Genomic DNA, 13,108 nt, shown 5'->3' with positions numbered 1-13,108 from the left:
CTCACCTTAGTGGTCTAGATGTACTTACACAGTTATTTTGAGAGCTTTCTAAGCCAACCACAACGGCGCCGGTGGTGTAGTGGTAGCGTGATTACCTCTCACCCCAGCAGGCCTGGGTTCAATCCCAGTCGGCGCCGCCGGGATGTTCTGAGGCATAACATCTCTGATCACGCCTTCCTTCGGATGGGAAGTAAAGCCGTTGGTCCCCGGTTCATGAGTTGATGGGTCGATATAGGTAGGGTCCAGATGTGGGAGCTGCCTTCCTGGCACGTCGGTAGCATTGGTGCTCAGCACGGAAAACAAGATCGACGGAAAAAACAAACCAAAAGAAAAAAAAATGCCAACCAGTGCAAGCAATTGTATATTGTGTGTGATACTCTAGGCCCCGGAAAGTCGAGAAAAATTCCAATCCGAAAGATTTCTTCGACCAGTAATCGATCTCACCACCTCCAGCTTGATGCTTGGTGCTTTTACCTCCCAGTGAATAATTCCATTATTAATTTCAAATTAAAGTTGGCTTCTTCCATCTGAACAGCATTGTCGAAGCTGTTAGCTGGTTAAGATGGTTTGCATAGGCGTGACTAGGAGGCAGCCCATATTTTGCACCAATAGAAACGATAAAATGTACCCTAACAATCAATAATTGACCCATAAAAAACGGGCAGATGTGCCAATATTTAAGTTTAACTGTTTCATACAAGTTCAATGTAGAGGCACCTTGAATAAATACAATTGCACCAGTAAAATTAAAAATACTCTTCATAAAACAAGGGAAATGATCAATCAAAACGATAAAATGTTTCCTAAAAATATTGAAATGTTCCATAGAAAGATGAAATGAGCCAATAAAAAATATGAAATGTTCCATGAACTTCGGTGATTTCGATGAAGCAGAGCATCTGTTTTATTGATACATTTTTATTTTAGTATTGCCTCGTTTTATACCTTTTAGGGAACATCTCATACTTTTTAGGGAACATTTCATCTTTTAGAAGCTTTTTTGGACGCTTGTCCGTCGCTCCGCTCCTCTTACTAAAAAAAAACACGGTCAGGACAGTAAATCAACATTTCAAGAAAAAAGATTAATTCCCTAGCTGATAAGACATATACAGTGAGGAGTATTGCTTTATCCTATCGCTCGTTTATGAGTAACGAGTTTTCAAAATATAGGATGATAAGGTTTATTGGAAAATGCGGATGAAGCTTAACGTGAAGTAAGGCATCTCTTTATATTTCACAAATTTTAGTTCTACCATAAACCTTTTTCACGTGCACAATTTAATGGATTGTTTTTATCTTTTTGCGAAAAAAATTAGGGTCGTATGCACAATTTAATTCCGAGATATAATGATTTACGATTAGTTCCAAAAAATAGGCATGATTTTTTTTTCTGATTTTATACAATTCTCGATATATTTATTTTCTTTTTATTAGGGGAAATGACGGCTTCGGCATGACAGACTATTTTCGGCAACACAAATTGAAACACTATTTTCACTGGATTTTCTTACGAAAACACTTCGCTGAATGCATGCAAACGATTCTTTATGCTTTCAGCTTCAATTTGACTATATTTTTACCACTGAGAAAAAGCAATCTAGCAAGGTTTTCTTGAAATGCAACACACGCACTACAAATTGTAGCTGATTTCGAGTTGCCGATAATAGAACAGAAGATTTACATGCAGTTCAAATGGAACGGTTGCCGAAGAAAAACTGGTTGCCGACAATACTCGCTCTCACTAGAGAAGATTGGAGCTTTGTAAAAGCGTTTCAAAACAGTTTTTGACAATTCTTTCGACTGAAATTGTTAGAGCAGCTGGCAGCAAAAGATTGTAAACAAACCAATACTGCATATGTGTGTGTTCCTGAGAGAAAAAGGCTATAGAAAGAAGGTCGCTGCTTAGGTTGCCGAGAATACGTAAATTCCCCTACTTCGGACAAAACAACGAGAGCTTTTTCCAATGTAAAGTGATGTCTCAGAGAAAACCACGTTTAATTTTTTTATTTACTCACTAGGTCAATTTCCCCTTAATGATTCAAAAAATGGTGGTAACGAAGAAAAAGTAGAAGGGTCTGTGCCTAGGGGCGCGAACGGAAACTTGACGTAGGACCATGCTTGGCCGTTACATTTGTTTTTGCGCTAAGCTCTCTTTTTTTATTTAAAAAGACCGTGTGTATTTTTTGTAGTTGCTCCTCCGTGATTGATCAGAACTAATGCACTTGCACAGAGAACCACGTAGATGGTGCATGGGATTAGCTTTCCATCTTCAATGTACAAGCACACTAATTCAATCTATTTATAGATCAATCACAGCGCCGGGCCACGTCCTCACGGTTTTTTGGGGAGGGAAGGATGATTAGTTCGACGTCCGTTGTTACTAAAGACCGAATACACTTCTGCATCTCCACGGCTTTCACGGGGAGAATAGTTGTATTTAGTGCGGTGGGTTAATTTTAGATCAGGATTCAACTGTGGTAAGTTGTGCGATCGGTTGGTTAAAGCAGAATTTGTTTTTCATTAAAATCTAGTGGGGATAGAATAAGGCAAAGTGAAAAATTACTCTGTTAGCAGAAACGGTAACCACTGAGCTACCAAGCCTCGTCATTTGTTTTTGCTCTAAGCTATTTTAATAGTTCAAAAATTAAACAGAGATGAAGAGCCCGGTAGGCTTATCAATAGAAATGTTAAATCAATGTACAATCATAATCAACGGAAATAAACGTAATTTTACTACTACTACGTATTAGGTGCTCTATTTTTAAATGCAAATATTTCTAGGTTTTTTGATTGCACTTACTTCCCATACTGTCAAATTCTAGGACACCCTCGCCTCAAAAGTGGACGTCCTATTTGAATGCGGTCCTGCTTGTTACCCACAGCATCGTTAGTAAATTTTCGTTCCAGGCTTTTTCAGAATTTTATGGGCTTGGTTACCGCTGTTCTTCTTCCGTTCATGTTTATGTGGTGTTTACATCTGTACTGATTTGCTAGCACTAGTGTCCTAGAACTGTATTAAAAATTAGCCAGCATAATGTGAACAGGGCGTCAGCATCTACCAGCATGAGATTTATGGGGTGTTTACACTTATGCTATTTCACTAGCGCTAATGAGCCAGCTGCTAGCAGAAAAGGTCACCAGCATAATGTAAACAGGGCATCAGCGTCTACCAGCATGAGATTTCAGGAGCAACTGAAATTCGTGCTAGTTGCGGGAAAAAAACGTAGTAGGCTCTGCCCACGAATGGTTGGTTTTGTTTTCGCTGGCACTGATTTCATCTGTTTTTCGCATATTTTTTAATTGTACCAAATCAAACAAATATTAGTTTTCGCGTGTGGATAAGTGTAAATTAAGGTCTATCACGTCTTAAGAAGTTTTTTTTTAGTGATATTGTAATTAACGTGAAAAATCTGGGACAAGAATTTGTTTCGAGTAGCTGTGTTGCTGTGGTGTCGCGTCGGTCGGTTTTCATTTCGCTTGTTTTTGGTGCTTTGCCTCCCTCCCAAGAAGAGTTTTACCGGGTATTTTTTTTTCTTTTCTTGGTGCTGGCGTTCTGCCTTCCAAGCAAAAATACGGTGCATATGAAAAACTTCGAATGTGATTCAAAATGTCGTGTTGGGTTGTAAAAAAAACGCGGAAGATTTTTTCGATTACCGCGAGTGAACAAACCGATCCTTTTTCGGAGGCAGAATTTTGTGAGATCCATCTGATTTATAATCAATCATAAATGCACATTTCCATATATTACTAAATACGCGCCAGATTTCGAAACATCACATTTCGAAATCTGGAAGTGTGTTTGCAGTACCATTATTCATATGATAACGGTAGTTTTACATGCGGGGCTTATTGTATGTGAAAGTAACCTCGGAAAGGCATTCTGAAATGGGTTGCCGAATCTGCAGTAGAGCTATCGCTTTCTAACTCCCGGACTAAACTTGCTTTAAATTATTACATCAAGGATTGTTGTAAGCAAATTTCTTCCATAATACCACTGCCGGCCAGTGGGGGTTAGATTGAATACACACACATACACACACAACTGAAATTCGTGCTAGTTGGCTAGTACACTAGCGCTAGCAAATCTACACAGATGTAAACACCCCATTAAGGGACAACTGAAATTTGTGCTAGTTGGTTGAGCTGGTTGAACTAGTGAACCAGCGTTTATGTTAACACTCCCTTAGTCTTTGAGCTGTGGAAGTGAATCTTTCTCAACAATTTGTACATCCCAGGAAATTTGCTTGGGCAGCGCTGCCCTATAGTAATAGGGTGTTTACATCTGTGCGGATTTGCTAGCGCTAGTGTACTAGCAAATTAGCACGTATTTCAATTTCTACTGAAATATCATGCTGGTAAACGCTGATGCCCTCTATACATTATGCTGGCTTCTTTTTTGCAGTGCTAGAAAATCGACACAAATGTAAATACCACAAAAAATTTCGTTGCAGGAATCTTTCCCTGTATAAGTGTTGGCTCTTAGTTTCAACTTGCTCAACTGTCTGGCTGTAAATGACGGTGGGAGCGATTTGGCAGTCGTTTTTGTGGACGCCGCACTTCGTCTTCCTCATTCTAGCGTTACTCTGAGCTCCGATCGACTCGCCAAAATGAAAACCATCGTTTGAGCATGAAACAGTGCGAGTTGGATTTTTGCATGGGCTGGAAAGTGATGACCGTGAGAGAGAACATGGAATCTTGCCTACCCCCGCATTTCTGATTTCTTCACGAAATATTCCTATCTTGTTTGTTAAATTTCTTAATTGTTTAACTCTTTTCACTATTGGTGAATAATGTATCCGTCGAATGACATATTGCATGACATATTCCCCATTAAAGATTTTGAGAAATATGCGTTTGAAAACACCCCCCCCCCCATTTTCGTTACATGCCACATTTTCGATTTCGTAATGTGACCCCCAGTATAGTAAAGAAAGCCGTAGTCGTACATAAAAAAAAAAGTTCGGCAATATGTACTACAATAGAGAAAACCTTTTTTAACCACGAACCACTTGCACTGTTAATAGGAATAATGCAAGTGAAAATAATTAGACATATCCAGGTTTTTCCCGGAATTTCGGAAATTTTTCTGATTGTGCTACATATATGCATTTAAATAAAGCATACAACTGAATGCAATTATACAGAAAGATGAATAGGTTAAATGGGGAATTGCTAAGACTTTAGAAGGATTTTTCCTAAATTACCATGAAAATTAGCCCTTCATTTCCTTTTGAATCAGTTTCCTTTCATTCAGAACTCTTCTAAAAAATATTTGAGCTCCTCTTTGGGAACCCCTAGAAAACTTCTTCATACCAATTCAATCTGCAGAACACTTCGAACAATTAATGAAATGCGTTTCTAAGATTCTTTTTGAATTTGATTTTTTCTCTCTCTCTCTAAAAAAACTTCTTACCATTTTTAATTAGCTTGAATTCTCCTTATGATGCACGAACACTTCATTCACCTCAGAATTTCAGGGCTGTTACAAAAGGCGATGATTTAACGAATTTTGTGGATTTCGCGATATTCACGGATATGTCGTGGATTTGAACATTCAGTCGTGAAATTCGCAGAAACATTAAATATGTCGCGAAAACTGCGAAGAGAGTGCTGTGCTATCACAAAAATTGTGGAATTAATTTTAAAGGCGCGAATTGCTTATAATATTTTTTTGGAAAAATTATCATGATTTTATTTTTATCGTGCATTATTATGTACCTTTGATGTACTAAGCAGTGATGCTAACATTCCAGTTTATATTGGATTCTTCCAGTTTTTTTTAAGAATTCATTCAGTTCTACCTAGTTTCTCGTGTGCGCTCTACATCGTAATATTCGTTTTCGGAAATAACCATCCAGCAAAAATTTAGTCTGATTAAAAACCGAACAAGATAAGTTCAAACTTAATAAGCCTCGTTTTACCTGAATAAGCTGTTTAACAAGCTATTCACCAAATGATTCGTAATAAGCAAATTTGTGTTTAATCGAGTCCGCATATTATTTTAGACTTGATGAAATATCTACGTCCACATCCGCTAATGCTCTCATAATCATATGAAAAATAACATACAGAAATCTTTTTCTAAAATTATATCTAGCATTTAGAGTCCTAAGTTTCAACCTACAATGGTTGATTCTCTCCATTGAATTTTTGTTTTGCTTATAGTTCGTTTGGTTTAAAATTCATCAGTAAATATGCAACTGTTTTGTTACCTAATACAACCCCAACACACTGGAATAATCGGATTTGTTTTTAACTAACTGAGGTTATCCAAACAGAAGCACTATAGAGAGAATCGATCATCGTAGTTAAGACCTTATGATTCTAATTGCTAGACATGTGCGTTCGCTGTTTGCTTCAAGTTCAATTCTCATTGGAAATAAGTAACATTGCGGCCTACAAATGAGCATTTTGTACAATTGATTGAGAAAACGAAAAGCTGATCAAATCATATGTAGTAATAAGTCGGCATCATGTAAATGAAATATGCTGCGAAGTTTTGATATTGAAATGACATTTTGAATTACGAAACAAGATTTTTCGAATTTCAAATGTTCAGAATCATTAGGGCCTACGATTTTCTCTTTTTTTAATAACTCGGTTAAATATGTATACATTCATCGATGTCTTACCTTTTGTTTTTGCTACCCAATACAAACTTTTACATCACTGTCTAGTCTACGACAAATGTCGGTAAAATGGTTCACTAACTCAAAGAGAAACCTGATTAAGGGAATAGATAAGATCAGGGTTACTTCCACTCACTTGCTATAAAAAAATGTTTTTCGGAATTATGTAATCATGAAATAGTTTAATGCTAATTAGTACTTGTAAGTTACAAGAAGAGGTCATGAAGTATATGTTTGACACATAAAATCTGTCAATATTGCTTTGAGTGCGCTACAATCAGCGATTTTACGACTCGTGAGCGCTCACTCTGAGTGAACGCTCACGAATCATAAGATCGCTGATTGTGACGCTCTCAAAGCGAAATTGACAGGTTTTATGAGTCAAACACATACTTTACACCCTCTTCTTGTTACTTATAAGTGCAACATAGAATTATAACTTCTAATGATTGCATAATTCCCAAAAATATTTTTTTATAGCAAGTGAGTGGAAGCAACCCTGGATAAGATTGTAAAGCCGTTGACTATGGGTTGTAATGGGTCGATAGGTAGGTTCCAGGCATGGGAGCTGCCTCCCTGGCGTCGGTAGCATTGGTACTCAGGAACACAAGATCGACGAAAAAGAAATCAAGAAAAAATATTTATTAATAACTACCTATTAAAATTTATTTACAAATAACTGCGAAACAGTAGGCTGCGGAATGTTGACGTCTTGAAAAGGTTCCGAAAACAACTTTTTTCAAGACGCCACATTTTCTCGAGAATGTAAGAGTAAAAAGTTAAATTTAGGCGTCATGTTTTTGAGTTTTGAAGATTTTTTTTTTTATTTTAATGCTCCTTATTATAATGAGAAACTTTGCTGCCAGGACACGGAAATGCAGTGGTGTGGTAAGCGTGATTGCCTCTCACCCCAAAAGCACTGGGTTCAATCCCAGTTGGCGCCGCCGGGATTTTCAGAGGCATAAAATCTCTGATCACGCCTTCCTTCGGGAAGAGAAGTAAAGCCGTTGGTCGCCGGTCCATGATTTGATGGGTCGATAGGTAGGGTCCAGGTGTGGAAGAAATTTGTCACTGAACTATGGTAATGCAAAAAAAAAAAAACGATAAGAAGTATCGATCATCGCAGTTAAGCCCTTATGATTCTGAACGCTAGAATTAGTTAACTAATGTCATAACTCTGTGGTATGAACATAGCTTTAGATGGAAAATTAGCTAACTCATTCAATATATAACACCAGTTTCCGTTTTTTTAAAACTATATAGAATTTATTCAAAATTCAATAAACCGCAAACATAACAAAAGACACCTCGTTTAAGCGAACTCAGATGAATATTTTTTGATATTGAAGGTCATGAAACCCAAAACACTCACCCGCGGGAATTTGTTTGCTTATCCGTGTGCATCGGCAAGGGCCGTCCGCTCTGCCCACAGTTTAATTTTCCATTTATATACAATCGTGGAATCAATCTAATCGCCGCTCCGTTCCGAAGTTTTTCTGTTTGGTTCCATCATTGGATAGGTAACAATTGCGCCACTGCACTTGCTTGCAATTGCTTGCATTTCCATTCACCTAGTTTTTATTCACACGATCCATTTCTACGGACTAACTCCTTCTTATTTCTCTTTGTTTTCTCTTCCTGCTCGTCTCAATTTGCAGAAAGAAACCTTATCAGATGTACAGCTGCACTTGGCTGCATTACGCGGAGACGAAATGTTGCTGAAACGAGTTTTGGATAGCGGCAAGGTGCATGTGGACTGCCGTGACGAGGTAGGTGTTACAGTACATAACGACCTTGCTATTGTAGGTTCCAATGGATATACATATATGAAACTGACTGCCTGATGGTAATCAGAATCAAACAATTTCCAGGATGTGTGACCGGCTTATGAATGTGTGAGTATGAATGCGGGAATAGTATTTGTCGGTTGGTGTTGTGTGACAGGTGCAAATCTATTCTATTCAAAGCACGCCTTTTCATAGGGGGTAGATTAGCGCAAATTAATCTACAGTTTTTTTTGTCGGGTCACTCGGTTCAGATGTGTAGTGAGAGTATTTGTCATTTAGAACAGTAGTGCGAGTAATGCCGCGGATACACTGGGATTATTCCCATATCAGTCACATATGGACCAAAGTAGGCAGGAGGAAATGGCAGTTGAAGTTACGATGCCATGTAAATATATGAAAAATGATAGAAAATTAATTGATAATTTTTTAAAGTTTTGTTAAATCATTGAAAAATATCGCGATCCAAAAAGCAGAACCGTAACTCGACCGCTGGACGGCCTTATTTCAGGATGGGATTGATATGCGATTTCTTTGCTTAATGGAACAAACTGACTTGATGTTGTTTTCACATTTTTCATCATAAAAATCCGTAGTTTTAATATGTAATATGAAAGCCAATTGATAATGGATAACGTTATTACCTTAAAATTGACAAAAATCCATATGGAACTGATATGCGATTATAGGCAGTGCACTTGTATGACAAACTATGAACAAGACCATTATTTGTGTAATAAATTATGAGCACATCCATGGTCACACTTCTATAGTTTTTGTATAGTTGTTGTATAGTGCTCATAATTAGTATCCAAATAATGGTCATTCATAGTTCATAGTTTGTCATACAAGTGTACTGCCTATAATTGCATATCAGTCCCATATGGATTTTCGTCAATTTTAAGATAATAAAGTTATCCATTATCAATTGGCATACATAACAGAACAACATCAAGTCTGTTTGTTCCATTAAGCAAAGTAATTGCATATCAATCTCATCCTGATCTTGATCCTCATGGTCATAGTTTGTCATCGAAGTGTGTCCACGGCATAAGTGGCAAAATTGTTAGATTTAAAATGATTCTCACATTCTGGAAAATTATCAAAACTACTGCAGACATGCCAATATGTTGGACTCAAACCAACACTCTGGACCTGAGAGGGGATGGCCATAAGCTACGTAGAAAGGATCTTTAGAGATTTTCGACCACGCTTCTCCTGCATAGTCATACAAATCGTTCAAAAAATATTTTAAAAATTTTTATGGATCGTAGCCACGAGCCAGCCCCCCACTCCTCTTCCTTAACTATCTATGTGGTTTATGGACAGTCCGTAATGGTTATCTTTTTTTGCTAGTATAGTATAGTCTATGAGTATACTCGAAAAAAATAATAAAAATGCATTTTCTTGGATTTTCGTCATATTCAAGCAGATTTTGGAATAAAATGGAGGATAATTAATGCTCATTCAGTGTATAGGAAGTAACTCCACTTTTAACGATTTTGATTTAAATCAGGCTAAATTTTGAGTTGATCTCATATGACGTGTAGTGCAGAGACATAAATTCCACTGAACATAACAGCCGCAGCCTACTGGTTGATTGCATTTTTTCAAATTGTAGCATGATGACACAAATCAGCTCTTATTCTCTTAAATATTTAAAGTCAAAACTTTTTTCAACCCTCCAGTGCACCCCAAAAAACAATCACCTATTGAAGAAACGACTTATTAACAATTTTATTCAAGTGCATTGTAATACTTGTACTATTTTTAATAATAACTTCTGTTCAGCCTTTGTTCACACACATCCGGAGAATCTATTCAGCCACAACACAGCATTGTATTTTGTTGTGTAAGTTTATTCGATTCGTGTTCAGCTGTAACAAAGCTTATTCAATCAGATTTTTGATTATTCAACGTTTATTAGACATAATTGCTTCCTCAAACAACGATGCTGTTTACCCTTGGATTCTCATGTGAAGTAACGTTTAATTAAAAAATGAACGGGAGACAGGGTTGGTTGTTTCTTTAGTGATTGTTTTCATGTTTCGGACGGGGAACGCACCACACAGATATAACACAATTTATAAGATATATACATGTCATCTGAGCTATCCTAGGATGCATCATATGGGCAGATCAATAGTCAATAAACGCTTGCTTGAAACTGAATACCTATCAGCACTCCCGATAGCAATTTTATAGCTATATCTCCTTCAAAGTCCAGTGGAAATGTTGTTTTACAGTAGACCAATTTTACCATTTCACCTCGCCAATTTCCAAGGAAAGGATGCGGGTTATTTTTTTTAACTAGATCAGTGAATTCATTGTCGTGAGTGATGTGATTGATGATTACGATTTAAATTAATTAGGCGAAGAACACAAATAAAAAAAAGGTTGAGCTTGGGATTGAACTCGCGACCTTCTACTTGGCAACCACTGATTTCGTCTTGTTTTTGGGCTGAGCCAGTATTGTTGAGTATTTAATCTAATACGTCGTATTAGGGGGGCAATACGTAAACAACGATATCGAATACGTTCCAAATTAATTAGGTGGCTTTTTGTTGCCGAGAGGAAGCATAAAGATTGTAACCCGACAGCCTTACGAGTTTCCCGTTTTTAGTAAAAATGGCTTAAGCGCCACTCTCGAGGGAGACCATCTACCGAGACTAGGGTTGCCCGACCGTATGAGACCTCTCAGGGAAGGTTCTGTTTTTTCCCAAATGAATGAGCGGGAAGCAAGTTGGCTGTTGATCGATTACGGTAAGGACGGGAATGCCCTCGACCTATGGTCGTGAAAGAATCCAATAAAAGAATGAAGCTCACGAAAACGATTTCTGCCACCGATGAATCGCTCTCGCGGATTTTATCATCACGGGCAGGCTTGACACAACACTACGAACGGATCCCGTTCGAATATAGATATATCCTGGTTGGTTTCGGGGCCAACTTCCCCAGTAAAACTCTGCAAAAACTTCAAAAGAAAACGACCGGAAACCTGAAAAAGCTTTACATTTGCTTTTCTAGATCACTTTGGGAAATGATGAACAAAAACTTTTTATCTGTAGTGTGTTGGTTTATTGAAAACGCATCCTATTCATATTCAAACTACCTCTTGTTCACCATGGTTTATTTTCGTACTCCTACGTTATCGACAATTTATTATTCTAGGCCTATCTCAAATTCATTCCCTCTAGTTAGCTATCCTTTTCTTCTTTCTTCTGGCGGTATTTATTTAGTGTGCTGTGCGACGAATGGTGTTCATTTTGTGTGTGCTACAAAAAGCTGTTTGGCGTTACCGACGCTTGCGCGGATCGGAATGGGTAACGGCTGAACGAACAGCGGCCACGCTAGCCGTTATGCTATGCTAGGGGCTTTAACTCACCATGCGCATGGGAATTTTGTGAACATGCATGTTACTCACGTTTTGGACTCGCTACTTGCGTGGAGGAATTGGCGGTTGCTCGATGATGCCGGTTGGACCCACGTGTACCACACGCGATACTCCTACGGACTCCGAAACTATGCTACTGCGGACTGCACATAGCCGATGTCGTTTTCCAACTACGCCTCACACGCTGAGTTGTGGTCTTCTACCTAGACGGGGTACGGCCGTCGCATCGATGGTCGTCACCGTCGACGGGAAACTGCGGAAAGTGGTTGCCGCTGGAGAGGAAGCCCACCGGTTCGAAACCAGTAGGTTGCTGCTCGCTGTGCCTATTGGAGGCGAACCAGCCTAAGGCTGAAAGCCTCCTAAATAAAGCTAAATTAATTAATTAATTCGCTGTGCCTAGGGCGCGGAAACCTTTTTGCTGCCCTTTTCCGGCCTTTGGTACCACCGGGAGTTCTTCGAAGCTGGAAAATGGGGTCGAAAACGGTCGCTGACTGATACTGATGTGGGTGGTGTGAAGAGCTTCGCAACTTGCCACAAATCTGCCAAAGAGAAATTCCGTCGCGTGGCATTCAACATCTGCACACTGAACAAAGTTATGCACACAAAATTACCTCGATTTCAAAACACCTTCGCACACTCCTAACCGCCGAACTAACGCACTAAGCGCTTTCTGCTATAATTTCGAAAACTAACGAGCTAATCGAGGGAATTTATAAAGAAAATCTAAATTAACAAACTTAAAGACAATTTCACGTTTACTAATTCACCTTTAAATTCACACCACGGTGCGATACCTGAAACTCGGACCGCTCTCGCCTCTTCCACAAACCAGAACGAAGTGAAAGAATCAATTCTGAAGGTCCTCAGATTAGGCGCAAGAATTGCAATCTTCGTCGCCGGAAATTACGTGAAATCAACGAAGTTGATTTTCACGAAGTTCAAAAAATCGCCTTCACGCATACTAGTTTTTTGTAAAAAACTACGAAGGAAAGCATTCTCCTTCTATCAAGTTAACGCATATGCCAATTCGCTTCCCACCCGAAGTGCATGAAAGGATGGGACGGGTCAACAAATCCTGAAAGCAGAATTGTGCAGGTCGATGTCCGTGCGTTTACGCGTGGTTTGCTTAGACTCTTCGTTTGGCTATCGAATTACGCTTTGGCGCCCGAAATGGTACAAAGGAACTCATTTACCATCTAATGAACATTTCGGTGAGTGAACTTTTTGCGAACGCTTCATGCGTCAAGGGGTAATTCGATGGTGTTTGAAAAATTTCAATTAATGTACAACTTTTTACATTT

At 38.6% G+C, this 13,108-nt stretch overlaps 1 protein-coding gene across 3 annotated transcripts in view; it reads left to right on the top strand.

The window, feature by feature from the left end:
* The window catches only part of LOC135715218 (ankyrin repeat domain-containing protein 29), a 533,429-nt gene that overhangs the window by 75,241 nt on the left and 445,080 nt on the right, over positions 1–13,108 (top strand). For all 3 annotated transcript variants that reach the window (XM_065238581.1, XM_065238583.1, XM_065238579.1), the window contains exon 3: positions 8,288–8,398. In XM_065238581.1, coding sequence (XP_065094653.1) covers positions 8,288–8,398 — 111 coding nt within the window. The remainder of the gene's footprint in view (positions 1–8,287; positions 8,399–13,108) is intronic.

The sequence above is a fragment of the Ochlerotatus camptorhynchus genome, unplaced genomic scaffold (genome assembly GCF_037179485.1).
Source record: "Ochlerotatus camptorhynchus isolate MF236.1 unplaced genomic scaffold, CSIRO-AGI_Acam_v1.1 ptg000045l, whole genome shotgun sequence".
NCBI classification, from domain to species: Eukaryota; Metazoa; Arthropoda; class Insecta; order Diptera; family Culicidae; genus Ochlerotatus; species Ochlerotatus camptorhynchus.
This window is presented reverse-complemented; position numbering and strand designations above follow the sequence as displayed.